The sequence below is a fragment of the Prunus mume genome, linkage group LG1 (genome assembly GCF_029339155.1).
Source record: "Prunus mume cultivar Tortuosa linkage group LG1, ASM2933915v1, whole genome shotgun sequence".
NCBI lineage: Eukaryota > Viridiplantae > Streptophyta > Magnoliopsida > Rosales > Rosaceae > Prunus > Prunus mume.
In genome coordinates, this window is record NC_142698.1 from 6,673,484 (window position 1) to 6,700,644 (window position 27,161).

General features: G+C 35.1%; 2 protein-coding genes across 3 annotated transcripts; one reads left to right on the top strand and one right to left on the bottom strand.

The window, feature by feature from the left end:
- Positions 1-216: 216 nt before the first annotated feature.
- LOC103344429 (protein HEAT INTOLERANT 4-like) lies at positions 217-7,968 on the top strand. 2 transcript variants are annotated; one of them, XM_089051132.1, is made up of 11 exons: positions 217-812; positions 909-967; positions 1,472-1,596; positions 1,710-1,769; positions 2,584-2,642; positions 3,021-3,100; positions 3,625-3,663; positions 4,405-4,467; positions 4,578-4,625; positions 4,755-4,883; positions 6,107-6,772. In XM_089051132.1, exons 1-11 carry the CDS (start codon positions 479-481, stop codon positions 6,230-6,232), a joined length of 1,122 nt encoding a protein of 373 aa, XP_088907258.1. In that variant the 5' UTR covers positions 217-478; the 3' UTR covers positions 6,233-6,772. The 2 variants fall into 2 exon arrangements, with proteins under 2 accessions (XP_088907258.1, XP_088907264.1); XM_089051138.1 differs by lacking the exon at positions 6,107-6,772 and adding an exon at positions 7,502-7,968 and having other exon boundaries at positions 228-812.
- An 856-nt stretch (positions 7,969-8,824) lies between these two features.
- Positions 8,825-14,081, bottom strand: LOC103343279 (protein CPR-5-like). The gene is made up of 5 exons (XM_008246947.2): positions 13,538-14,081; positions 11,707-11,763; positions 11,298-11,333; positions 10,430-11,164; positions 8,825-9,715 (listed from the first exon to the last, which is right to left on the bottom strand). The coding sequence occupies exons 1-5, from the start codon at positions 13,958-13,960 to the stop codon at positions 9,182-9,184; spliced, it is 1,785 nt and encodes a 594-aa protein (XP_008245169.2). The 5' UTR covers positions 13,961-14,081; the 3' UTR covers positions 8,825-9,181.
- Between the last annotated feature and the right edge of the window lie 13,080 nt (positions 14,082-27,161).

Consider the following 27,161-nt stretch of genomic DNA (forward strand, 5'->3'; position numbering starts at 1 on the left):
GAAAACTTGTACATAATTAAGCCTAAAATAATTTAGAAGACTAAATTCGAATAGTGACAGTTTAAGGGCAAAACGGCTGAAAAGTTCTTGAAAAAAACGTCTCACTTTTGATGAAAATACAAATATGATAGTTAATATATCATTACCCAAAAAAGAATGACATTTGAAGTTTGGATCCCATGCTATCCAACTCTGGAAGCATACAAAAGACTGGGAATAAAGAAAGCCACCTGATGAGTCTTTTGACCCCTCCTAATTAATTTCCCATCCATCTAAATCCAAATTAAACAACAACAAAAAACACACACAAAGCCTCTCTCTCTCCCCTCCCAAAATTCGAATCCGCATCCACCGCCAAACCCTATTTTTCTATCTCTCTCTCTGTATCTCTCTTTCCTCTGGTTCTGGCGAGCTGAGTCTGAGACCAAGCTGCTGCAAATACAAGAAGCACACGAGAATACATATAAGAAGCACGAAAATGAGGAGGGGAGCTAAGAGGAAGGCGAGCCAGAAGGAGGCAGAGAACCACAAAGAATCGAGCAAAGCCGCCAACAGCAGCAAAGCCACAAGGACTCGGACGACGAAGAGGGTTAAGGCGTCCGAGCCCCAATCGGAGCCCCAATACTTGGAGGACCCTCGGAACCTCGAAGATCTGTGGAAGGCTGCATTTCCTGTTGGGACCGAGTGGGATCAATTGGACTCCGTTTACCAATTCAAGTGGGATTTCTCCAATCTCGAACAAGCTTTTGAAGAAGGAGGGAAGCTCTATGACCTTGGCAAGAACAAAGTCTATCTCTTCGGTTGTACTGAGCGTAAGCTACCTGCTACCAGCTTCTGTTTGCTTTTTTTTTTCTCTCTCTCTTCATTTCAATGTGTTTAATTTCCCCAATTACGTTCTCTTTTTGCAGCTCAATTGGTGTCTGTGAATGGTGAAAACAAAGTTGTTTGCATTCCTGTTGTGGTCGCTGTAAGTTCGACAACTCATCTCTGTTTTCTGCTTTAGATGCCCAATTTTCTTCACTCAAATTTGTTAGCTTTTTACTTTACTGTTTACAAAATAAAATAAAAAACTTATTTATGTGAAAGTTTTACTTCGTACTACTTCAACTGTAATGAAACTGGTTTTACTAATTCTTCAAACATATATTGAATTGAACTTCTTAGAATGCAATGTTTGCTCATTTGGGTATATGTCTTTCTTTGTTTTACATTGTTGTTTCTTATAGTTCTACTTCCCGTGTTCGTAGCAAATGATTTTATTTGGTAATGGGAACAATAATTCATCTACAATCTTTTTGTAATTTTTGTTTCTTAGACTGAGTTTGCATCCTGCATTTTTCTTTTTTCCTTTGTAACATGTTTCTTGTATGTTTTTAGTAAATGATTTATATTTTGATAATTGCAAACCTGACTGCGCATTATTATGCATATTATTCATCTTTGTCTTGCTAAGCTTCTTTTGCTTTTATAGGTTGTATCACCTTTCCCCCCTTCGGATAAGATTGGGATTAATTCAGTTCAGAGAGAAGCTGAAGAAATAATTCCCATGAAACAAATGAAAATGGACTGGATTCCGTATATTCCTCTGGAGAATAGGTACTATTTGGTGTTGGTGGTTTTGAACTCATTTTAAGAAACACTTCTGTTTGGAAGTTGTAAAGTTCTTTGTCAATTTCTTGATATCATTGTGAACTTTCAACTTTCTACAGAGACAGCCAAGTTGATAGACTTAAATCTCAAATATTTATTTTGGGCTGCACTCAGAGAAGGTAGAATAACACTCATTCTCATTCCCCTTTCCTCTTTTTCCTTTTATTTCTTGTATTCATATATGTTTTTAGGTTTTGTAATCAGTGTTACAGGACTGCTGTGTAGTGAGTTTGGATATATAATATTGGAATTATTAGAATTACTGTATTATTTGAGTTGGTGGTTTAACTCAGTCAAAACCATGATTGTGTTTTTAACTTCCTTATAACCGAATTGAACTAATTTTTTATGTTTTTGTATTTGTTTTTTCGGACAATTAAGTAAAATATTCTTAAAGATCCCATGTTATATTCCTGCTTGGCTGTTTAAAAGGAGTAAATCTTGGTTGTTTCTGTAGTCTATTTGTATTTTGCTTTGGTTTTGCTACTTTTCATCATAGGTTATTCATGGACATTGGTTACATCATGTTGATCTAATGTTACCTGAGCGGCTGATGTATTCCCATTGGCTGGCTTTGAACCCTTGGTTGAGGCTGACTAATGACACCTCCTTAGCTGTTTCTTGTCTGAACTAAAACCCTGTGCTTTTACTTGAGACCATATGTCATACATTGAAATGCACGCAATATATAAATTATAAAGTAGCCTAGGCTTGTAGTTTAGATATTATGCCCTAGATAAAGTGGGTGATTGTAAGCCTTTATCATTGCTATTTTGCTTTTCGGACCTCTGTTTTAAAAGTAGTTTTCCACTTTTGTTCGAGTTTTTCTGTTGAGTTTTGTCTTACACTGTTTATTTGAGCCAAACTTTTATTATTGTCACATTGTTTGAGGATTTAACTATTTTTTGGTTATATATGTAAATGTTATTGCAGGGCTGCTTTGAAACACATGAAGATAGATCGTCTCAAGAAATTTGAGTACTGTTTGCCTTGTAGGTTTACAAATTATCTTTTGTTGTTAAAGTTGTTTAATTTCACATTGACTTATAGACATTTTGATTATCTGAAGGATATGAGATCTCTCTCTCTCTCTCTCTCTCTCTCTCTCTCTCTCTCTCTCTCCATATCTTCAAAAATGTTTTTCTATAATGAAGAACACTATTGTTCAAAATTATCGTGTTAGGAAGTGAAAAGGAAAATACCATCCTTAATGTTCTGAAATTTATGGATAAATTTGGGGCTTGATGATGGCTACTTTGATTTGGTTATTGACATAGGATGGTTCAACTCATGTTTGTTGGTGGTCAATCATCATTGTCTGTAGTGCATGTTGAACTCTAGTGGTTTTGACATGCTGTCATCTTTGACAGATTTCTATCAGCCTTTTAAGGAAGATGAGCTTGAGCAAAGCACTGAGGTCCCAATAATGTTTCCAGGAGAGCCAAAGCCGGTAAGGGTTATAGTTATTAGTGAAACAAACTAATGGACAACAAATTGTTTGGATATGAAATGTATGACTGGGTTTACAGATTCCCTTTCTTTGATAAGCTAGAGTGCAGAAGGGGTGGAACCTAATATACAATAATAGTTCCTAAATTAAAAAAAGAAGAAAAATAAGTGGACAGGAAAAACTGTACTAGGCTGGCATACGGCCATGAAGCGATGAATTTTTTATTTATTCTTGTCCTACATCCTTCTATGTCCTCTTTCCTTCTTGACTTTAATTTAAGTACAATGCATGGACATCCTTTTACTGAGATTATATATCTCTTAGATCTCTTTCTCCAACCCATTTTAATCCTATGCGAGACTTATACTGGTGGCCATAAGTTTCTGGAAATTGGACAAATGAAGTAAAAGATCAATCTTTCCATTACACAAACAAGTTACTAGGTGCTCATATGAAATGGAATGACTACAGTATGTACACTTCCAGATCTTTGCTGAAGTGACTTTCTTTTTTGCCCTTTGCAGGTTTACTGTGAATTTGATTGGGAGTTGGATGAATTGGAGGTACAAAATCAAACTTTTTATGTTTGTGTATGCTTTGGATTGATTCAGTTCTGAAATTGTGTCACTTATGATGCTTCTTATCAACTTTATCTTTTGCATCTGGTTGCTTGTCATTGATACAGACATGGTTATTTTAATTGGCTAGGATTATTTTTTATATAAGCCCACTATTCAAGTTTGTAGATTATTATGACCTTTGTAGCATATTCTTTTATAAGGAATCCATATATATCTCAGAGAGTGGCACGTCCAATCATATAGTGATGCTTCTTTAATGTATCTGTAATTGTTTTCGTTTTTTAATCAGATACATTGACAATACTATTGAATATTTCTCTGCCATTTACGAGATTCATCTTGAGTTAGAATATGGCAATTTCTTCTATAATTCAGGACTAGAACTGGAAGCTGAAGTATAGAAAGGCTAATGTTTATCTAATGATGCATTCCCTCGGTATTGTGTTCTGATTTCAATGACTAATGTGTTTCAACGTGCATATTTATATTGTAATCATTTTTCCTAGTTACAAACATTTGATGAGTGAGATTCTTTTGGTTATTTAATGATATTTAACAGCAAGTCCTGGTAACATGCTTTTGCATCTTTTTTATTATTGAATTCCCCCATCTTTTGCCCAGTTTTGTTAAATTTGTTTCCTTGATGTCCCCCTTTGTTAAGTATAAAGAGACGATATAAAAACATCAATGAAGCGTGCTTCTAAATTGTCTCTAAACCTGTAGGAGTTCACTGATAAATTGATAGAAGAGGAGGAATTATCTGCAGACCAGAAGGATGCATTCAAGGTAAATTGTAAAAAAGATGGAAGTGACTCGTAACCTTGTACTTCTCTCTGCCTCCTTCCCTTATCCTTGCACTAGTTGGTTCCAAATTTCCTTCTTTTATGCCTTCTCAGGAGTTTGTCAAGGAGAAAGTACGTGAACAAAAGAAAAATAACCGGGAGGTACTCTTTTTTTCTTTACTATTTTTACCAAGATATAATTGACTATATTTGGGTGTTTGAACAATATTTATCTTAAAGTATAAAATTTGTTTAGAAGTATAATTTTCCTTCTATTTCTCTCTTTTATAGGCAAGGGAAGCCCGAAGAAAAGCCATTGAAGAAATGAGTGAGGAAGCTAAAGCAGCATTTGAAAATATGAGGTTTTACAAGTTCTACCCTGTACAGACACCAGATACTCCTGATATATCAAATGTTAAGGTAATGTTCTAAACACTGATATTTTCGATTTGTATTGGCATATGTGAAAGCAGCTTTGTTGCAACTTACAAGGTCGGATAGTTGTCATATTTAAACTGGGTGTTCAAAATTTGTGCAATAGACTATGCTGGTCTACCATCTTGAATGCCTTTGCTTTTGATTTTTGTTCATTGGAAAATTTGGTTGAATCTGGTTTTCCAAATGTCTTGGTTATACTTAGTGCCTAGGATAAAGTTTCTGTGTGGTTATATGGGATTGGATTTGTGTCATAAATGCCAGATGATTGCTGTTTTACTTGGTGGATTCAGCTTAGAAAAAGTCTGGTGTTTGGTAATTCAGTTGATCTATTGTTGTACAATCATGAGTTTATTCCAACTTCCAAGGTTCTGTCTAGGATTTGACCTTTAATTCAGTGAGCTCTTGCAGAAGAATAACATATTAAAAATTTCAATACATTTTGCTAAAGAAAAGAGACCTGGTTGTTGCTTGTTGCCCAGTTTTTCTGGGAACATTTTAGTATAGCCAGTGCCTTTTTTGTTCTCGTTTTCAAAATATATAAATAATAGCAAAAAGAAAGAAGAGGAGGATCTTCCTTGGGCTTTATTGATGCTTAAGTCCTTTTTAATGTTCAGTATGACAACCTTATTGTCTCTTCTCCTTGAAGTGAAATTCTTTGTATTTGCCACTGGTATGCGCACTTTAGGAAATACCTGCCAAATACTCTACCATCAGTCTCCCCTCGTCCAGTTCACTTAGATGTGTGTTCTTGCTGCTTTCGTTAACCACCTATGCCATTCCTCTTTTGAATTAGTCTTGTTCATGTTTATTGTCTAATTCATTAAATGCGTCTCTTCTAATCAATGAGGGCTAACCAATAATTAGTATGTTTTTAAATTTATGTAGTATTTGATGCTTAATGTAGTTATATGCCTTGGCTTAAGCTTACAGCTTTTTGTTTCTCTTCATTTCTTAGAAGTTAGGTCTTGCAACTTGTAGGCATTTTTAGTATTGATTGTTGGTTGAGTAAATGGATGTGCATCCTCTCCGGATCATATCTCAGCTTTTAATTCCAAAGTTGATATAAAAGACTGGTTTTGCTTCTGTCTTTCTTAGAAAGAATAAAAAGTGTTTACACTTCAATGCTACTTTCTTCTTCTTTTTGTTATTTTTTTCCTTCCATTTTCTCATTTCCTCCTTTCACCTCTGCCTCTCCCTATTTCCAGGGTCAAAACCTCTGCAGCCCATGCCTTGCATTTTCTTCTTTAAACTTTTTGTCTATTACCTCCCGCCTCCCACTTTCCAGATCTGAGATCTCTGCAATGCATAACTACAGAGCCAAACTGGCATGATTTTGGGTGTGGCGTAACCTTGTTAGTTAGTTAGTTATTGGTATGGTGAACGAGGTGGGTTTGACTGAAATTTTGGTACTTGATTGGGTAGTGGATCTAAAGCTTAAACAGAGGTGGTCTACATGATGTTTTCTGTTGGGTGGCTGTTTTTGTCGAACGTGGAAAAGGAAGATCATTGATGAAATGCAACTTCAAATCGCTCATAGATAGACAAAGCAAAGGGAAATTTAATATTTGAAAAGTATGAATCCTTAAACAAGGGTTTTGTGCTTCCCTGAAAAGCACGAAAAAATTGTTCTGGGTTTTGGATTAAACCAGTGCCAAGTAAAAAAGCAAAGGAGAGGAAAGGTTGTATAGGTACTTTGTTTTTTGTGTTTTGCGGAGAGATTAAACACCTACTTGCAGTGGCGGAGCCACTCCTAGACCTGGAGTGGCCCTGGCCCCCCCATATTTTTATCCCTTCTCTATTATATTATATATAATATATAGAATTTGTAATAAATAATTTATTAATTAAGTTAAAATTTTCTCTAAAATAAATTAGACATGACTCAATTAGAAATATTTAGTTCTAAATATGTAATTATTGAATACTTATGTGTGTTGTATACTTGTATTTTTAACTTTGGCCCCCTCAATTTTACAATTCTAGCTCCGCCCCTGCCTACTTGTGAGCATAATTGTGATCTTGTGATCTGACTTGAACAGTAAGGATTCAAAATTTAGGTGTGATGAACAGTTCCGGAGAGATCCACATCCTGAGAACATGTAGGCAAAGAAAGTTGGGCTTGCTCAATGTCAACTTGATGAATATTAGTGGATATCTTCTCGAAGTCAAACAATTAGCTTCTCATGACATGCACAAAGAGACCATATCAACTTTAGGCTTCTGCATATCCTGATAGGAAGTTGGTGTAGAAAAACCTTAAGCGTGGTTTTTATCTCTTTTAATGACATTAATTATTAGTAACATGTAAGAGTAGATATGTGATGGGTTGGTATGATTGTCTATGCATCCTCTCTTTAGCCTCTATTTTTTTTTTTTTATTTCTCCATTTCTGTTTAGCATGCTTTCCATATAACTAAAGAAAGGTGTTTAAGCCCTTCTTTCCGTTTTTAAAAAAGGTTCTTTTTTCTTAAAGAAAAAGAAAGGTAATGAAGAGAGCTTTTCTGAACATGCCAGGGTTCATTACCCTTTGCACTCTTCAAATAGATGTGGACCATGATATGCTTCGATATTAATGTTTTCCGGGTGCTATTGCCTCGCAGGCTCCATTCATCAACAGGTATTATGGCAAAGCTCATGAGGTATTGTGATTATTACTAAGGTCAAGAAGATGGCAGATTTGAAATGTCTCGAGCCTTGTTCAGCCATGCTGTTAACTATGTGATAAAGAATTGGTACACCGAAAAAAAATGGGAGGCAATCCCCTGGTGCCTCAATATAGAATTGCTTGAATATAGCCTAGGTGTCTCCCAGACAGATGTAAACTTGTAGCTTCAGAATTTTTAGATAAAAGAAGATGAGGTGCACTTGTTACCACAGGAGGAATTTGTAAAATACATTGAGGCTTTTGAATTTTGTACTAGTGGAGCTGTGAAGCTGGAATTTTCCAGTGGATTAGAATTTGTCTTCATTTCTCTCTGAATAATGTTCTTTTTCGAATTGACATGCGCTTTGTATTACCACAATTGGGATATTGTATGAGCAAGATGAATGACAGCACAGTTCTGAATGTGTCCTTTCCTTTTTGTGAATAAAGCAGTTGCCTTTAATACAAATTTATAAATAAACTCAATCCTAAACATGTATTTATAAAAAAACCCAAACACTATTTAAACATAGAAACACACCCAAAATCAACCTCAAAGTCAACAATTGTATATTTTTTGGGTGTGTTTATAAATGGGTTTTGAGTGTGTGTAATGATGGGTTTTGGGTGTGTTTATAAAGTGTTTTGGGTGTTGGGTGTTTTTATAATTTCAGCTCCTATTTTGGGTGTTTTAGTGAAACTCCCTTTATTTTATTTATTATAGTATTGTTTTTATAATTATTTTTTAATTATCGTTTTAGGTAGAACAGTTGTATTATGTCATCATGATGACGTGGTATAACAAACCAAACATAAATACCTTTTGAGTTCATTAACATGGTTTGAAGATGTCCCAAGTTCGGCTACAATAAAAATGGTAATACTTAAAACTCAACAGGTTCTACTTTAGCTGGTGGCCCTCTTTCCGAAAATAATGAGTAGAACCTGTAATCAATCATTGAGTCATAAATTATCAGTAAATTTAGGTTTTAGCCATAAAAAAAACTCTCACTTTTGGAAAAAGCCAAAACTTTTCCAAAAAAGACAGAAAAACTCATCAACTTTCAAACCAAAGACATGCAAATGTAAGAGATTCCTTAGAAAATCCAAAAATAAATAAAGACATTTTTGTCCATTTTGGCTTCTTTTCAAAAGTGTGTTTACAGAACTAGTGAAAGCAAAAGGCTTTAGAAACAAACTTTATGACAAACTATACACAACAATTGAATGATAGATTTGCTCATACCTATTCACAAAGCATACTTGAAACTTGTCCAATGCAAATGGAATTTAGAGGCTCTAGATCAGAATTGTGTCTAAAACATTCATCCATGTAATATATGACCCCATAAAACATCGGCAGGCAACAAATCATATGATAATATACATCAAGCACTCGTACTTCCCGGCCAGCACTCCTTAATTTCACTAGACCAGAAACGATAATAGCACAAAATGGCCCTTTCGTTTGAATTACACATACATCAGATACTATTACAATGCCAGCTGAGTTGTTTGGGCCAGATACAACAACAGCTTGACATCATGTACAGACTAAGTTATGCTGAAAGGCAAAAGCTACCTTGTTGAGAAAAAAGGAAGCAGATCCTCTCAGTACTCTAGAAACCAGCTTTCATCACCAGTAACCAAGATCAGTGACCAGCAGCAGGAGATGATGTTTCCATTCACCAATGCTTGCGAAAGGCGTGAGGCCACAAAAGAGTGGCAGAAACAGAAATGAAGTACAATAAAACACCACCCGCCGAATCCAGTATGGAAATATTGTATTTCCTTTTGTTCCTTGAGACACGTCGATCGGCCCATGGAGTATAAAGAACAAAGCAGACGTGCATACATTACAGAAGAAATGCAGCATGCAAAGAGTCTCCCAATATATAAGCCAATGATACCCACTCCCTCCCAATGTGTCTACACAGAGCTTGCCAAAAAATCCACACATAATTCCCAGTAGCAAGATTATGAAAGTTACTGGCATTATCTGTTTTGCAGTTGCAGAGCGCTGGAGGAGCAAAAAAGCAATTGCAAGAATCATTAAGACACCAAATAGCATTCGGCTCACAACTTCAACCTTGCACCTTAGAATGTGAAACCCTGAATTCAAAGATGTCATTGGATCCCAGGCTTTCCAGCTCAGCCAAGACTCTGACCCCTGGGATAGAAAAAGAATTAGTTAAAATTTACCAGAAAACAAAAATCAACGTTGTGGTATGTACGAGCGAAATATCATATATCATGCACATATTGTTTACAGTGCTGTCCAAGTGTTCATTACAAAAAGGCCCATTTATACGCAATCCCAAAATACTTAAAACCTAAACAACAGAATGCAATAACAATTAAACCCGACTAACCAAATTCTTAAATTGTAAATATTTAACAAGCTAAATAACTAAATCTTGAATTATAGTTTTAATAGAATAGAACCAAATCAAGTGAACCTAATTTCCTTTTGGACTGGTCAGTGGATTCCCTCTATAATAAAAATCAAATCCTAAAAATTGCCCTTTGAGATTTTCTTACATGTAATCAATTATTGATGTAACTCAGGTGTAGGAACAATCCAAAAAGCTGCAGCCAATAGATAGTTCTAGCTGTTTCTTGGAGAGAGATTTTTATAGGAAAGTTGTCAAGAAAGAGGTTATTGCTGATTTTTCATACATACAGCTCGGTATGAGTTACTTATTTTTTAGCCACATATCATGTCTCGGTATTTTCTCATGTTCTAAACAACTAGCAACATCCTGTTACCTGGAGTTATGGATCACATAAATAGTCATATACGAAAGCCAAATAATAACAGCACTAACAACTAAGTGAAGCTTAAACTAAATCACATGAAGCCAGAAAAGAAAAAAGGAATTACCTTTGTTGAAGGTGTACAGGATGCAGTAGCTTCAGTAAGTCTTTTGTACGAATACACATAAGCACCATATATCAGGGATGCGATCATGACAAGCAAACCAGCAACTAGACAGTCAATGCACATTTTAAGCAGCTCAGCATGTCTTGTATCTTCTAATTGGCTCTTAAACTTTTCAGTTTTGAAGGATGCTTTTGATACATCCATCGAAAATTTTGACCTCTGCAGTTGATTTGAATCATAGTTGAGAGCTAGCTGTGTCTCTTTCAACTTTAGTTTCTGCATTGTAAGATTAAGCTCCAATGTTTTGAGGTCGTTAGCACGGGCTTGCTCTATGACAGACTTCCCAATAGTTCCAAGCATGGACTGGTTGGCTCCAGATTCAGATGTTCTTGGAGGAATATAAGTCAACTGGTTTGTTTGCCCATGCAGGGCAAGCTCCAGATTAATAGAACTTGTTAACATACTCTGATTTAATTCATCTCTATAATTTAATTGACCTTGGGTTGCACCAGTGTGGGACAATGCTTTTGAGTGACAATCTTCTATATCAGAGCTGCTTGCACCATCTTGTTCATCATGAGTCACATGTAGAGAAGACCCTTCCATGTTTTGGTGGCTCGAGAGACATCTCCTGTTATTTGTAGATGATTCCTTGATCGATTTTAGAGTCCTCAAGGTACTCCCAAATGATTTTTCAAAGTTCCGGATAAAACAATCACACGTGTTCCCGAAAACCTGTAGCCAAATACGCAGTCAAGACAGATAAATATGACTTCAGCATCCAGGACTTGTGGAGTGTTGATATGAACAAGAAGAAGGAACTTCAAACCACTTTCAATGGATGAGTCAGCAGTTAAGTCTGGCTTACATTGGCTAAAGATTCTCTGACAGCTGAAGCACATATCTGCACTCCAGTAAATAGATGTATAATTAGTTGATGCCCTATTATCCGAATATGAAGAAAATAAAATTATGAAGCAAAGAGAAAGTATAGAATTGTTCATCCCCACCATTGCAGGCAGGCTTCATTTTTACTGTGACAACTATTTCATCAAACCAAGTACGAAACAGCCTGATATCACAAGCTGAAAGGTTACTGGAAGGGCGACTTTGGTCATATGAATTTGAGTTGTCATAAGTAATAAACATGAGTCAATTACATGTCCAATGAACTAATTAGTGCATTTTGACAATGAAAGAAAGTACATACAGAGAACTGACGGTGTAAGTTGAAGCTTATTGTTGATGTAGGTATTGTAGTATGAAAAGAAGAATACCTTAGCAAGATGATCAGAAGACATCCCTCCACCTACCTCGCCATTTCTTTCCAGAATCTATATTAAAATATCATCACACCCAAATTATTGATGAGTACACTTACTGATAATTGCAAAAAGTGAAACAGAAGCAGGGAATGTTATCTCTTCAAGAATCACAATCAGTCAAGGAAGAAGCACCATGCACAGGTAATAGCCAGAGAAGACTGACCACGTGAAACTAACACCATAAAAACCCATAAGGAAAGAATCAAGAAAAGAAGAAGAGATGAAAGATGAAATGAAGGCTCAACAACATGAGTAAAATAAAATAACACCACATGAACAACATACTGTTTCCTTCATATATAATGAAAAATAGATCATGTAAAACAAATGCCAAGCACCTTGAACTTGACATGAGGTTTTCTATGTTTCGTATGAATTCCATGTGTAACAAATCCAGCTGCCTAGTAAACACATGTGGTAGGGTCTAATTCAGTGATCGAAGCGTCCGAGACAAATCTTTAGGTAGAAAAAGTCTACGAGGGCTTGCCCACCAGATGAATCCATGAATGAGACTTCATCCATATATTCTACGAAATTGTAGAGACAGCGACTGGTTTATGAAAATGTAATCAATTTCTATAAGGAGAAAAAGAAAATTTCATATTAAAATCATTTGAAGAAACAAAAAAGAAAAGGCTTAGTTATTAAAATCAAAATCCAAAACATGTTTTAGAGAATTTGTAGGTCAATATTTAAATAATGTAGTTGTTTAAGCATCTCCAAAGGAGGCTTAGCCACTTTCGACATTCCTACTCCAACCATGCTCACTATGTTTAGTAGTCATTAATTTCTCCCCACAAATTCCAAAAAGAAAAGGAAAAAAAAGTGATTGGTATGTATATTGAAATATTAGGTTGCTAGTCACAACAAGCCACTTTCTCTCTCTTCAGATTTCAGAGCTCAAAACATTCAACATCTTTAACTACAGGAACTAAGAGGTTATCCAATCCAACATTAGATAGGGATAAAAAGAAATGCATATACTGTGCCATCCTACTGTATACAGATTAGGGGCACCTAAGGAAGCCACAATTTCCATTTTGCTAAATTTGTATAAGGCCAACAAAAATCTACATTAATACGCAGAATCATATTACTGAATGAATAGAACAAAAAGATACCATATTCACAATCTACAGATCCCAAAGACCAAATCAAGCTTAAGTCATAAAAGAATTGGTTGATAGGGACACAGCAACAAGCCACAGCCACAAACCATTCCAAATAAGTTACACATTTCCTTTGAGAGTGATAATTACGATATTCTGTACATATTTCATTCCCATCACTTAATGCCTGTTAATTCATTGCCCGTTAATCCTTGTAAACAAGCTCACTAACTTTGTATAAAAAGACACAAACTTTATCAATACAACAATGTGAACTACAAAAGTATAGCGACCACTAAATCCTCCAAACTTTAACTTCAAAAACTACAGACAGAATTCTTTGTATCAAGGCACAACCCATCTCACATTTTTCTAGCTAGACAAACCTCAAATACAACTCTGCAAGTTCAAAACGACAAAAGCAAATAACCGGGTTGAGAATTTCAGAAGTCCAATCCAAGAAACAAACTTCGAAAGGGTATAAGAACCAGATTTACAAACAACTAACGCTTAAAAATCATGACTTTTCCACACACACCACAAACAAATACCAAAATTCAACTCCAAGATATAAACTTTCTACACGCACAACGACCAATTATTGAAACCCGCAATCTCGCAAATCAAACACAGAACAAAACCAGTTAAGAACCAAAAATATAAAAAATATGAACCTGAGCAACAAAAGCTGCAATTGACATTCCCAACCGGAACGCGATCTCGTCGGCATTAGGGTTTCTTCGAGGCGCAGTGAAAACCATCTTAGGGCTTCGGCGCTTGCCCGCCACGCGTGTTCCCCTGAATGACGGACCCGAAGAAGTTGAACCACAAGACGAAGATGGCGCTGCAGCTGCATCTTTTAATACCTTTCTCTTCGTTTTCTTTGTGTTCCTGCAGATGGGTTTTGCTGGGCTTTCATCACACGGCGAGAGGTTTCGGACCGTTGGATTTGAAGGGTTGGGGTTGGCATCGACGGTGGTGGGGGTGGTGGGGGTGGCGGCGTTTTCATGGTCTACAGTGTCGGCTTGATCACTAAGAACGCAAGATTTGGAGGCGAGGAGTTGTAGAGAAGGTGGAGAAGAAGAAGGGGTGTCCATGACGCAAGGAAAGGTGGGAAAGGGAGTAACTTCTACATCGATTTGAAAAAAGTTTGGGTTTTGATTTTGATTTTATGGGGAAATTCAAAATCTACTCCGATCTTTTTTTCCTTTTTGATTTTATGTCCCTTATTTGAAGAAAGGAAAGTTGTATGGGAAGAAAAGAAATTATTTCAATTTTTAGTTTCACCGTCGTTACGGGGTGCATCAATTCTAACTCTTAAAGATTTTTTGTAAGTAAGTGATTTTTATAGAGTTGACAGATTCTCAATGACTTATACATACTTTATAAAGTTAAGTGATATACTTTCATATACTTTTATCATAGAGTTTTACATAATTTTATCTACTTTTTGTAATATTTATTTATGAATAGTATTTATCTTTTTAATATTTATCATAGAGTAGTATAACAAAAAAAGAAATTGCTTCTAATATTTATGTTTTGTATGGTGAAGTAACTAGTCCGCAAATGGAACAAGTAGCCAAAAAAAAAAACAATTGGATACAATTGTGTAAAAGCAAAGCAATATTTTTCCATGTCTAAGAATTTTTCACTTGAGAACAGTGTCAAGTATGGAGAAAATAAGGTTCCTGCTCTTGGATGCAACTCAAATATAAGGTGTGCAATCAATATTATGGATTTAATTAGTTTAGTTTGTAGAGCTGGGTCTTGGGGAAGAAGGAACAAATTATCCAATTGCTAGAACGAAGTTAAGATCCTCAAGACCTTCTGGAAGTATACTTTGTTTGGGTGGGAGATACCAGTAAAGTGGCATAGTGATAGAGCCAAGCCAAATAACAAAACTAGAATGTAGGGTTAGCTGTAAACCCCAGGATGCTATGAGCTAAATTGCTATTGGAGAATGTGGGTTTTGTAACAAAATCATATGTTCCTACAGATAGGCCTTAAAAATTGCAAATGGAGGCAAAAAAAAAAATTATGGAAGAAACCAATGTAGTCCCACCGTAGCTCTTAGTATGTAGCAATCGTTTCAAGCATTGAAAAAAAAAACAAGCAAGAAATGGCTCATCATCATAACAATTCCTAGGACAGATAATGGAAGCCAAAAGGAAAAAAATCAAATTGAAGGTGTAGTAGGCCATCTCTTGATAGTACACCGACCAAAGAGGAAGGGGGTCTAGAGACCCAAACATGGTGGCACACCCTCGAATGCCCAAAGCTGCAGCATGATCGAATTCATTGATAAAGTCTTGGGTAAATTAGCTAGACTTTTGGTGTTAAGATTTAGGCTTAAAAGTATTGAAAAGTCATTCATTTAACAAAGTTTTCAAAAGTCATTAATTTTTTGGATACCACAAAATTTTTAAAGACTTTTTAAAATCACAATTGAATACTACTAAACTTTTAAAGACTATTTAAAAGTCATAGTTGAATACCTCCATATTTTTAAACTCATTAAAAGTCTTTAAAAGTTAGAATTGAATACACCCCCTAAGTACCAGTTTGACATTGCTTATTTGGGGCCAAGCCCATTTGATAAAAGGGTTGAAAATCACTTTTGTCAAAAAATTGATGTGAGCCAAAGCCATTAGGAGAAGCGGTTTCCTTTTTAATGCAATAGTTACTGCAACTTTGAATATCATGGCGTCTTGATATGAGTTGTGGCAGCATCAGTGCACTCTCTCTCTCTCTCTCTCTCTCTCTCTCTCTCTCTCTCTCTCTCTCTCTTGTATAAATATCGATGGTGATCTTCTTCTAATTGGTAGCCATCAAAAGGAAGAGGTAAGTTCTTGTCTACGAATGAAATTACACTTATGGTTTAGGATTTTTTTAGTTGGCTTAAAAGTTGGTCATTCCAGTGTTATAAAAAAAAAAGAAAAAAGATGGTCATTTTAGAAACTATTTTGGGAACTTTATTGCTGGAATACATTTACTTGTCAGATTATGCTTCTTATTTGAATGCTTAGTTAGATATGACATTGTTGTGCCCTTTATCATTTAAAACAGAAAAAAAAAAAAAAAAAAGATTGATTCTTTTCTTGTATGCCAAAAGCTTCTAAATGGTTTGGCTCTTAAGCAATTCAAGATTGATTCTTTTATTGTATGGCAAGATTTCTTTTGACAATGTGTTTTACACAATTTTTACTTTATGCATGTGATAGGGTCTGTCTCTAGAGCAATTCAAGATTGTGATTCCTAAAATTCCTTGCATATTTCATGGTATGAAAATTCTCTTTTTATAATTTTTATCAACAAAGCTGTATTCTACTAGCACACAACAAGGAATATTCTTTACATTGTACTGTTGAATACTATGATAAACTGATGTTTATATATATATATATGAAGATGTTACTTTATAATTATACAACATCATATTAGAACATAACCTACCCTATTAGCCTTATTTTTTGATCTATGGTTTTTACAGTGTGACTTTCTAATCCCTTAATCAGATTGTATGCAGTCAGTTAAATGTTACATATCCTTGCATTTGAGATAGATGAACATCTATGACTATTCAGATTAGATAAACATCTATGCACTGCATTTGAGTTGTGGCTAGTTTGGTTTGTTTTGTAATTCGTTTGTATACATATTATTTTCTTTTGTGCTTATATATAATGTCTTTGTTATAATAAGATGGCAAAGAAGAATAGTAACTTCACCACAACTGAACATGTTGCAAGTGGATCCCGAAAATTGTTAGCTTTGTGGAATGCTCAAACTATAGCCATCTTTATTGACCTTTGTATCAAGGAGGTGGATCTAGATCGTCCCGGTACTCCCTTTAATAAAGTTGGTTGGGCAAGGTTGATTACAAATATTAGTAAGGAGATAGGAAAACCGTATAAAAAATTACAATTGAAAAACAAGTGGGATTTACTAAAAAAAGAATGGAAATTAGAGATCTAAAAGGGAAAGAAACTAGTCTTGGGTGGAATGTCGCTAAGAATACCGTTGATGCATATGAGGAATGGTGGCAAGATAAAATTCAGGTATTTGAATTTTTTGTTCTTGTTTTAATTTAGTATTTATATCCTTTTTCTTTTTTTTAATTTTTTTAAACCTATGTTTAAAATTTTATTATATATTTGTAAATGTCATAATGTAGGCAGAACCCAAATATGCAAGATTCTAATTTGAGGCTATTAGTCTTGAGATAGAGGAGAAGTTAGTTTAACCGCAGTTACTAAATCATAAGAAATTTAAATTAAAAAATTGTGGATCCCACCTTATAATTCATAATCCAATATTCTAAAAACTAATAATTGAATAATTAGGGAAGGCTAATTGATCTAATTCCATTTCATTAAATACCCTAGGTCTCTTAATTCCAAGTAAGTAAAAATGCCTATATGAGATCAACTACTCCCCAATAATCAATCTAATTCCTAGTTTTTTAAGTATTGATATTAGTGTTTATTAGTGTCGACTACAAATGGGTCGTGGTAAGGCAACATGTTCTGGTCCCACTATTTGGAGGTTTGAATCCTTTCGTCATAGAGCATACTTGACTGTGTTCATTTTATTAATATATAATAAAATATATATCTATATCATAATGAAATATATAAAATAAAGATTGTCTTTTCAAACAGTCCTCCGTTTAAGAGTACAATATTGGTATAGAGAATGATTCTTGTTTCTTTTTTTAATATGAAATCTGAATTTTTTTTTCATACATCTAATCGAGTTCAAGTAACACACATGAAATTGAATCTATTTGTGACTTGTTAAATATTACTGATTTTACATTGTGAAAAAATAACAACCTAAAACCTTCAATCTTTTCTTACAAAAGTCATTTATCTTTCTTTTTTTTTTTTTTTATAATCGTTAATGGTTTAATCCAATAGAAATTTATCTCTCTCTTATGATGATAAAAATGAATAGTCTAGTGTAAAACCTTATGCAAAATGCAAATAATGATATCGGGTAGGAAATTATTCAATCAATTAAGTCTTTTTCAATAATTTATTATGAGTTCCTAGTACTTGAAGAAGTGTGAAATTGTTGAATTTATCTTGTCACGTTACTTGAAGATATTGATTTAAAATAACTTGTTTATTCGTGTTATGTCAGGTATAATTATTTAAATAATAAATTTATAATATAAAAAAATAATTAAAAATTGGGGTTAAATTGATTGAATTCTTATTGAGACTTCTTCATAAATTATTCATTGTTCATATATGTTGAGGCCCAAAAAGTTACGAGAAGCCCAAAGATATTTAAAGCCCAATATAACATATAATGTTGGTCATGTGTTAATCCAAGCTGTATTTTGGGAATTAATTCATTAAATAAACATAGAAATAGTGTGCATGTCATGCCATGACAAGCCAATAATACATTTTTCATATGTCAATCACCTACCAAGCTCACATGAACCCAAGTCATGTGGTTTACGTGGCTTGTAGGAAGGATTGTGGTGTGGAAGGTTATGGAGGTCCACAAGGCCCACGGAAGCTCTTGGATAATAGAGATTTTGGGCTAGCTACTTGGGAGTACTAAAGTTCAAGCCAATTACTTGGAGTCCCTAATGTAGGTCAACAAATGAGATATTCTTCAAGCACTCCCTTTTACCCATAGGAAATAGTCATTTTTCAATGCCTAACTTTACCTGCTGGAAATAAGAATATCACAAGCCAATTCCAACACTTCCTTTTACCCATAGGAAATAGTCATTTTCCAATGCCTAACTTTACCTACTAGATATAAGAATGTCTCAATGCTCCCTTTTACCCGTTGGAAATAGACTAGCTCGAACACTTCTTTTTACCTATGGGAAACCAAAGAGAGCCTTCACCTTCTATAAATTGGGAGGCATGCCTAGGCAAAACCAACTCCTCTTAGTTGCTGCAAGCCTCTTAACAACATGAGAATTCACCATTTCTTCAGTTGTTGCAAGCATTCCAGCAGTCATCATAGTCATTCCTAAGCCATCAACCTCCATCCTTTGGCTGCTGCAAGCATCCTAGCGACCATCGACCAATTCTCTCGGCTGCTGCAAGCTCCCAGCAGCCATCACAACCATCTCCTACTTTCTCATCCATGAAATCCATCATATTCTCTATAAAGCCTCACCAAGCATAACTCCAAGCTTTTCCTTCATCCTCATACCCTTCCTCTTAGAAGACCATGCTAAACCCTAAACATCACCCAAGCATTTCTGTAAATCATCATCGTAAGAGTCAAGCATCATAATTAACTTTCTCTGTTTCAAGAAACTCATTCAACACTAGTACAAAATAACCCTTGTGCGACTAAATTTTGCGCGACGAAAAACTATTCGTCGCTCAAAGTCACTTTTTGCGAAACTCAAAACTTCGTCGCTCAAAATCTTGCGCGACCAAATTTTGTGCGACGAAAATAATTAAATCACACAAAGTGACTTTGCATAACAAAATTTTGCGAGACGAAAATACATCATCAATCAAAGACTTGCGCGACCAAATTTTGCGCGACGAAAAACAATTCGTCAAGCGAACTCACTTTGCGCGACGACAATACTTTGTCGCTCAAAGTGACTTTGCGCGACAAAACAATAAACTTCATAGCACAAAGTCCTTATAAAAATAAATAAAATAAAAAAATTATTTTTTAAAATCTTTGCATGGCGTAATCCAAACATTTCGCCTAAACCAATTTATTTTTGTTTTTTATTTTGTGTGCATAACACTTAATAAATTAAACGGTATATATATTTTCATTAAGTAGCTTTAAATTTATTATTTTAGATCGGATCGGATTTTTGTTAGAAAAATATATTATTGTTGTTCGGATTGGGTTTTTGTTAGAAAATATCTTTTTTAAATTGATGATCGAATTAGTTCATTGTATTCATATAGGGTCAAGGAGTGTAGCTGTAAAAAATCATCAAAATCGGAGTTAAAATAACCGTTAAATCGTGATTTTTCATTTATAACCGTCGAAAAGTTTTGTCTCATTACTTGATCTCTGAATGTTTATTTTTTCGATTTTTGGCGTATATGATCTCGAAGTATAAACAAACAAGTTTGATGGTTGGATCGTTGAAATTAGTTTTGTTGAATGCGTATGCCATCAAAACAATATATTCACTAACAATTAAGAGTTTATTTATACTTACGTTAAATATAACAGAAGATTTTGTGGTATCCACTAGTGTAAATATTTTAAATTGAAGATCAAATTCAGTCATTGTATTCATATAGGGTCAAGGAGTGTAGCTGTAAAAAATCATCAAAATTGGAGTTAAAATAACCGTTAAATCATGATTTTTTTTTTTATAATCGTCAAAAAATTTTGTCCCGTTACTTGATCTCTGAATGTTTATTTATTTATTTTTTTGCGTATATGATCTCGAAGTATAAACAAACAAGTTTGACGGTTGGATCGTTGAAACTAGTTTCGTAGAATGCGTATGCCATCAAAACAATATATTCACTAACAATTAAGAGTTTATTATTACTTTCGTTAAATATAACATAAGATTTTGTGGTATCCACTAGTGTAAATATTTTAAATTGAAGATCAAATTCAGTCATTGTATTCATATAGGATCAAGGAGTGTAGCGGTAAAAAATCATCAAAATCGGAGTTAAATAACCGTTAAATCATTATTTTTCATTTATAACCGTCGAAAAATTTTGTCCCGTTACTTGATCTCTGAATGTTTATTTTTTCCAATTTTTTGTATATATGATCTCGAAGTATAAACAAACAAGTTTGATGGTTGGATCGTTGAAACTAGTTTCGTAGAATGCGTATGCCATCAAAACAATATATTGACTAATAATTAAGAGTTTATTTATACTTTCATTAAATATAACATAAGATTATGTGGTATCCACTCGTGTAAATATTTTAAATTGAAGATCAAATTCAGCCATTATATTCTTATAGGGTCAAGGAGTGTAGTTGTAAAAAAATCATCAAAATCGGAGTTAAAATAACCGTTAAATCGTGATTTTTCATTTATAATCATCGAAAAGTTTTATCCCGTTACTAGATCTCTGAATGTTTGTTTTTTGCGATTTTTGGAGTATACGATCTTGAAGTATATACAAACAAGTCTGACAGTTGGATCGTTGAATGGTGTGTGTATATTTATTTATTAAGTAGCTTTAAATTTATTTATTTTGTACGTATAACACTTAAGAAATTGAATAGTATATATCTTTGTTAAGTAGCTTTAACCTTATTTATATTTTAAATCGTAAAATAAAATAATTTTATTTTTTATTATTCATAACAATTATTTTTATAAATATTGTGCTACGAACTAATTTTTCGTCCCTCAAAAGTTTGCGTGACCAACAATTAAATCATAAAACTCTAAAAATTTAGTAGGTACAAAAAATGGGACTCGGATTTTAAAAAATTTGGTAGGTACCAAAAATGGGACACATGAATTTTTTAGACTTTCTTGTGACAATATGTATTTTTCAATCAGGCAAAATTTAAAAATTTGGGTGGGTACCAAAATGGGGCGAAATTTTTTTTAAAATAATTTTTTAGACTTTATGCGCTGACCAATGTCTTTTTAAAACCAAAGTAACTCCTCCACCATTTTCTGAATGTCTTTCTCTACTCTTACCTCTCCTCTCTCTTTCCCTCTCCCCAAATCCCACCCTTTCTCTCACACTCACTCCTCTCACTTAATCTCTCATCATCTCTCGTCTTCACTATCTCTCACTCTCACTTACTCTCTCATCTCTCTATCACTATCTTCTCTAATTCTCTCACACTCACTTCTCTCTCTCATTCTCACTCACTCACAATCTTGCCAAAAGGTATATTCTCTCCAAATTTTAAATTTTTTTCATTAATATGTGTTTTTGGAGTTAGTTTTGAGTTTGTGTGGGGTTTGGGGTTGAGTTAAGGGGAGGGATTGGAGTTTGGGTTGGATTTGTGGTATAACAATTTTAGGGGAGATTATGCCTTTTTTTTTTTTTTGGTTGTTATTTGACCCTTTTTTTTTTTGTAGGGAATCATCAAGACTTTGACGGCTAAAGTTGAGGATTAGGAAGCTATCAAAACATATCCTCCGTCACTACCACCACAATACACTTGTATTAGGATTTTATTATTGTACTTTGTTAATTTATGTGTACACTTTGAATATTATATATATATATATTTATTGAATAATTTGATCACTATTTTTCATATGTAATTTTATTTTGAATATGTCAATTTAAAATAAAGTAATTAAAAAAATCATACAATTAAATTAAATTTAAAAAGTAAAAATTTGAATAAATTAATATAATTAAATTAATATTAAAGACATAATAAAACAAAAAGTCAAAAACCTTGCATGGCAAAATATTGCGTCGCGCAAACTATTAAATTAGTTTATTTTAATTAAAGAATTTTAAAACACAAAAAATATTTCGTCGCACAAATATTTGCGCAACGTTAGTATTCGTCGCGCAAAACTCTAAAAATTTGGGCGGTAATTTAATAAATGGGACGCGGAATTTTTTAAAAAATAAAAATTTAAGACTGCGCGACCAAAGGTTTCGTAAGGCGTTTTGCGCGAACAATGTATTCGTCGCGCAAAACTTTGCACGACCAATGTTTTTCGTCATGCAAAGTCACTTTGCGCGACCAATATTTCTTCGTCGCGCAAAGTCACTTTGTGCGACAATGAAAAACTTGGTCGCGCAAAGTCTTTCTTCACGATCTTTGAGCGACGAAATTTCTGTCGCCTAAAATTTATGCGACGACAATGTATTTTGCACGACGAAATTCTCTTCGTCGCGCAAAATGTAAAATGTAGTAGTGCAAGCTGGTGGGAGCAATTTCAAAGCTGATGGAAAATATAGTCCAGCTACAATTCCAAGCTTTTACCTTTCCAAATCTCTCTCTCTTGCTCAACTTATGGGCTCTTAGCTCCCACGCCACAAGCCTCTCATGCCAAGCCTAGTAATATCTTGATTCACCAAAGCAAACTCTCACGCCAAGCCTGCACAACATCAATGCACCATCTCCAACTCTTTCCAGAGCCACTGGAAACGTCAACACAAAATACGCAACCGCTGGAAGAAGAATAGAGTACCCCCTGGGACTTGCTTCTCACTCAGGATGCTTTGGGCCTAGTTCTCGTTAACTGAGAAAAAAAGGCAATGAAGGCCTGAATTCACCACTCTATGGCAGTCTAAGAATGAATATGCTCGGAAAAGCCTTTCATCGAAAAAAGACCCCAACAATATAGAAGAAGAAAAATAAGCCAGTGGCTATGGTTAAGGGGCATCAAATACATGGTGAGCTACAACAATGGTTAAAGATCCTAACATAGCTAGGTTAATAGATAATGAGCATGCCATGACATTGTTAGTCCGTTTGATAATGATCGAGTGACATTACTTCTTCGACCCGAACCAAGAATTCTCATAGATATTATGCAAAATGGATCTTGTTTTATTGTTGATCAGAGATTTCGCAAGCTGCATTATATACTCACCACCAATACATCGTAGGATTCATCATGACAATGGCTTTTGCTCATGGAGCTATATTATTTTTATTAGAGATGACAATCCAAAACAAAATGAGGATAATGAATTGGCAAGAATGTTAGACCATAAAGAAGCCAATAAGGGGCATAGTTAGATAATTTATCTCTCTCAACTTGAATCCCATGAGGTGGGCCTTGGAAAGTTTGAACATAAGCAGGTTGGATTTGCAAATCCTCCAGAGTCTTGGAAGTTTCCGGCGAGGGGAGGTGCAGCTGCACCTCCTTGCGCCTCTGTGGATCTGCTAGTGGTTTTCATGGCCCAAGGAAGGTCATCCCCATTGATAGTCTTCCTCTTCTCCCTCTGGCACTTGGAGGACGCTTTGCCTGTGACGAAGCTTATGAACTCAGGCACGCACTCCTGGACAGTTTCCTTGGCTTCCTTTGAGATCTTGACATTTGAAGGGAGGGACTTCTTCATGATATGGCTCACGTTAGCAATGGGGAGGAACCTGTGTCTTGCTCTTTGGAAGAGCTATCTGGGACATTCCCAGACAAAGGGCTTCAAACTGGGCTGGTTTGGTTTCTTTTTCCACTGATAGAGTTAAGTTTAGAGTGATTGTGTGAAATAGAAAAGAGAAATGCAAGTGAAGGAAAATGTGTACTGGTTTTTCTTTTTCTGCCTTCTTTTTTTTCTTCTTGTGTTAAGTGTTTGTTGTGGAATCTAAGGGGAAGAGTTCGGGGTTTCAAGGCTAGCAGAAGTGGGGGGAAATGAAGCAAACATAATGCTTATTGAAAAACATTACTACAAAAATAATGCTAGTTGTATTCCGTAGTCACCAATAATATGATAATTTCCATTTCTGCAAAAATACATGTGATCAAGTTCAATACAATTGTTAGGTGGGTGAACAATTTTTTGAAGTTTTAATAGCCTCTGTGATTTATTCAGAAACTTGCATTGCTGTGCTTACCGAGACAAAACACAGTTATAATGGAAGCCAGTTATGGGACACTGCTTTTGCTGTTCAAGCAATTATCTCAAGCAACCAAGCTTGTAGAAGAATATATGGTTCAACTCTAAGAAAGGGACATAAATTCATAAAAGATTCACAGGTGGTGTTTCCATCTGTCTTAGAAATCATTGTGTTTCTTAATACTGTAATATTTTATTTGTATTTTTATTGTTTTACTTCGCTGTAGATTTGTAATCATGTTCCATCCGTGTAGTAGAAGAATATTGTTGTATCTGATTCTTATTTTTTGTGTTATTTTTTATTTTATAGAAACGAGCCACCAGCTGAAGGTCTATCATGGGTATTTATTGGCTAGTTCTTATCAAACAGGGATTCTTTCTGGATTAATGTCGATTTCATCTTATTTGGAAACCATGGCGTCAACTCAAAAATCGGTAAGCACTGTCAATTATCGCCTCAACTACATGTCACGTGTTCCAACTATCGATCTTGAAAATCTGGCAAATAGTTTGTGACGTGAGACTCCCATGCTTGAGGTGACGATAACACGATTTATATGATGTTATTAATTCATGCATTATAATATAGGTGGACAACTATTTATTCAGGACAGTTGGATTTAGATTTTTGGCTTCTGAAAGATTGTTGTCATTGAGAATTTTCATCAATTTGGTGTGGGTCAACATTCCATTCACTTGCGTGTAGTTACAAGCAGGGGTGGAGCTATTCATAGGCCTGAGATGGCCTGGGCCCCCCCAACATCTTGTATCGTAGTTACAAGGGAAAAAAAACATGTAATTGAGGAACTATTTGTGTATAAGACAGACCATGTAATTATTTTGTCCTCATTGAATGAAATTGAGTTCAATTCACTTGAGAAATTTTAGTTTTGAATATACTTGAGAAATTTCAGTCTTGAATATGTTGTTTTTATATATTCGCAAGTGTATGCAATAAAAAAATATTTTTATTTATATTATACATTGAAGAGAGAACATTATATACATTGTGTATATAGTGCTTGTTTATTGCTTTCTTCTTCTCTGTATAGCCCTTTATTGCGTTCGTATTGCTCATGTATCACCTTTTTGTTTCAAGTTTGTGTTCCAATCGGAATATTGAACCCGTACAATTGAAGGAAAAAGAAAAAAAAAAGGGACCTAGATCAACTACCACGTTGGGATATGCTCGGGATAGCAATTCAATGCGAACCCGATACACAACTCGAAACCTGTACGATTAATATTGCAGGTCAAATTTGGGTCAACCCACCATGACATGTCTAATAAACGAGTGGGTTTAGGATGAACCTGTCAACCCGCGAAATGACCACTTGACACGTTTATTATTTAATTTTTAATAATAATTATTATTATGTGTCATGCATACAGTGGCATATTCTAGTCTATTCCACCGTGCACACTAGGGCAGTGGATTTCAACTCCCCTTAAACCCTAAACCTTTTAGGTCGAAGCTAATAGTTTATTACCTTCCTTTTTTTTAATTTTTATGCAGACGGTTTAGGATGCTAGTTGTTGAGGCCAAAATCCATGTTTGGGCTCAAATAAATTATCGGCCCAATACGATACCTTATCAAGAAGAAACCCGATTTAGGCACCCGAAAGTTCGTCATATACGCTTTGCACACATGCCAAGCCAAGCAAATAAGAAACATGCCACGCTACAAGCTTAAGTGGGCCCAAGCCACGTAAGATCCCCGGGGCTTGCTTGTGGTATGGATGGTAATAAATCAACATGAGGCCCATTAATGGGCCGAGAAATGGAAAGTTTTGGGTTGCTTGGGAAGCTCAGGCCGTTCTTAAGCCCAAGCATGTGGGTGAGCACTGAGAGAGAGAAAAATAGCCCAATCCAGCAAAAAAACCTAACCAAAAATACCAACCAAAAATAAGCCCAATCAAAATAGCCTATTGACTCAACTAAAAAGCCCAAACGTTTTAAATAGCCCACTTGCTTGATAAACCATCTTGGCCCATACAACTACCATAATAAGCGACAAAGGCACCAGCACCTAGTTAGAGGAACAAAAGCCACGAAGGGGAGGTCTGGAGGTTCCAGCACATGGAGGGAGCAGGTTCCAAGCAAGAAACATTCAAAGTGCCAAAGAATATTAGCCTGCAAGCTGCCAGAAGCACCCTTTGAACTAGCATATATATTCAATTCCTTCCCTCATCAGACCAAGCCTTGGAAGAGGAGAGAAAAGAAGGAAGAAAGATGGCTGAAAATAGAGTGCAAAGCTTATGTGGGAAAGGGCCTTGAGCTCCAAAAAATCCCTGATTTTGTGCAAATGGGCAGAGAAGATTTCACTAAAAGGATGATTGAAGGGATGAAGGGAGAAAGGAAGAGAAAGACTTGACAAAATGGGATGGAAGCCATTAAGGTTTCTTGGGAAGTGATGGTTTCCAACTGCTATAAATTGAGGCCTCTTCAACCCAACGAAATCAACCCACATCTAGAGAGCAAGCTTCATCTCTCACCATGAAATCTCTGCAATTTCGTGCCCTAATCCTCTATCTCCTCCCACTTTCCATTCTGCCATGCCATTCTAGAGTATGACATAGCTTTTGTCAGGCTGCTGGAAACTTACCCAAACCACCAAATACTTCATCATTAGCCACAACTCAGACAGAGAGCAAAACTTTCTCTCTAACACAAAAACCCGGTAATCGTGCCTTTATTTCATCTTCTTCTCAGTTTTGCTCTTGTAAATTGCAGAAGAACTCTGCTCTTCATTTCCCTTTTCTAGCCAAATCTCATACAAAACTTCTCCTTCTTACCTAACACTTCCCTTTT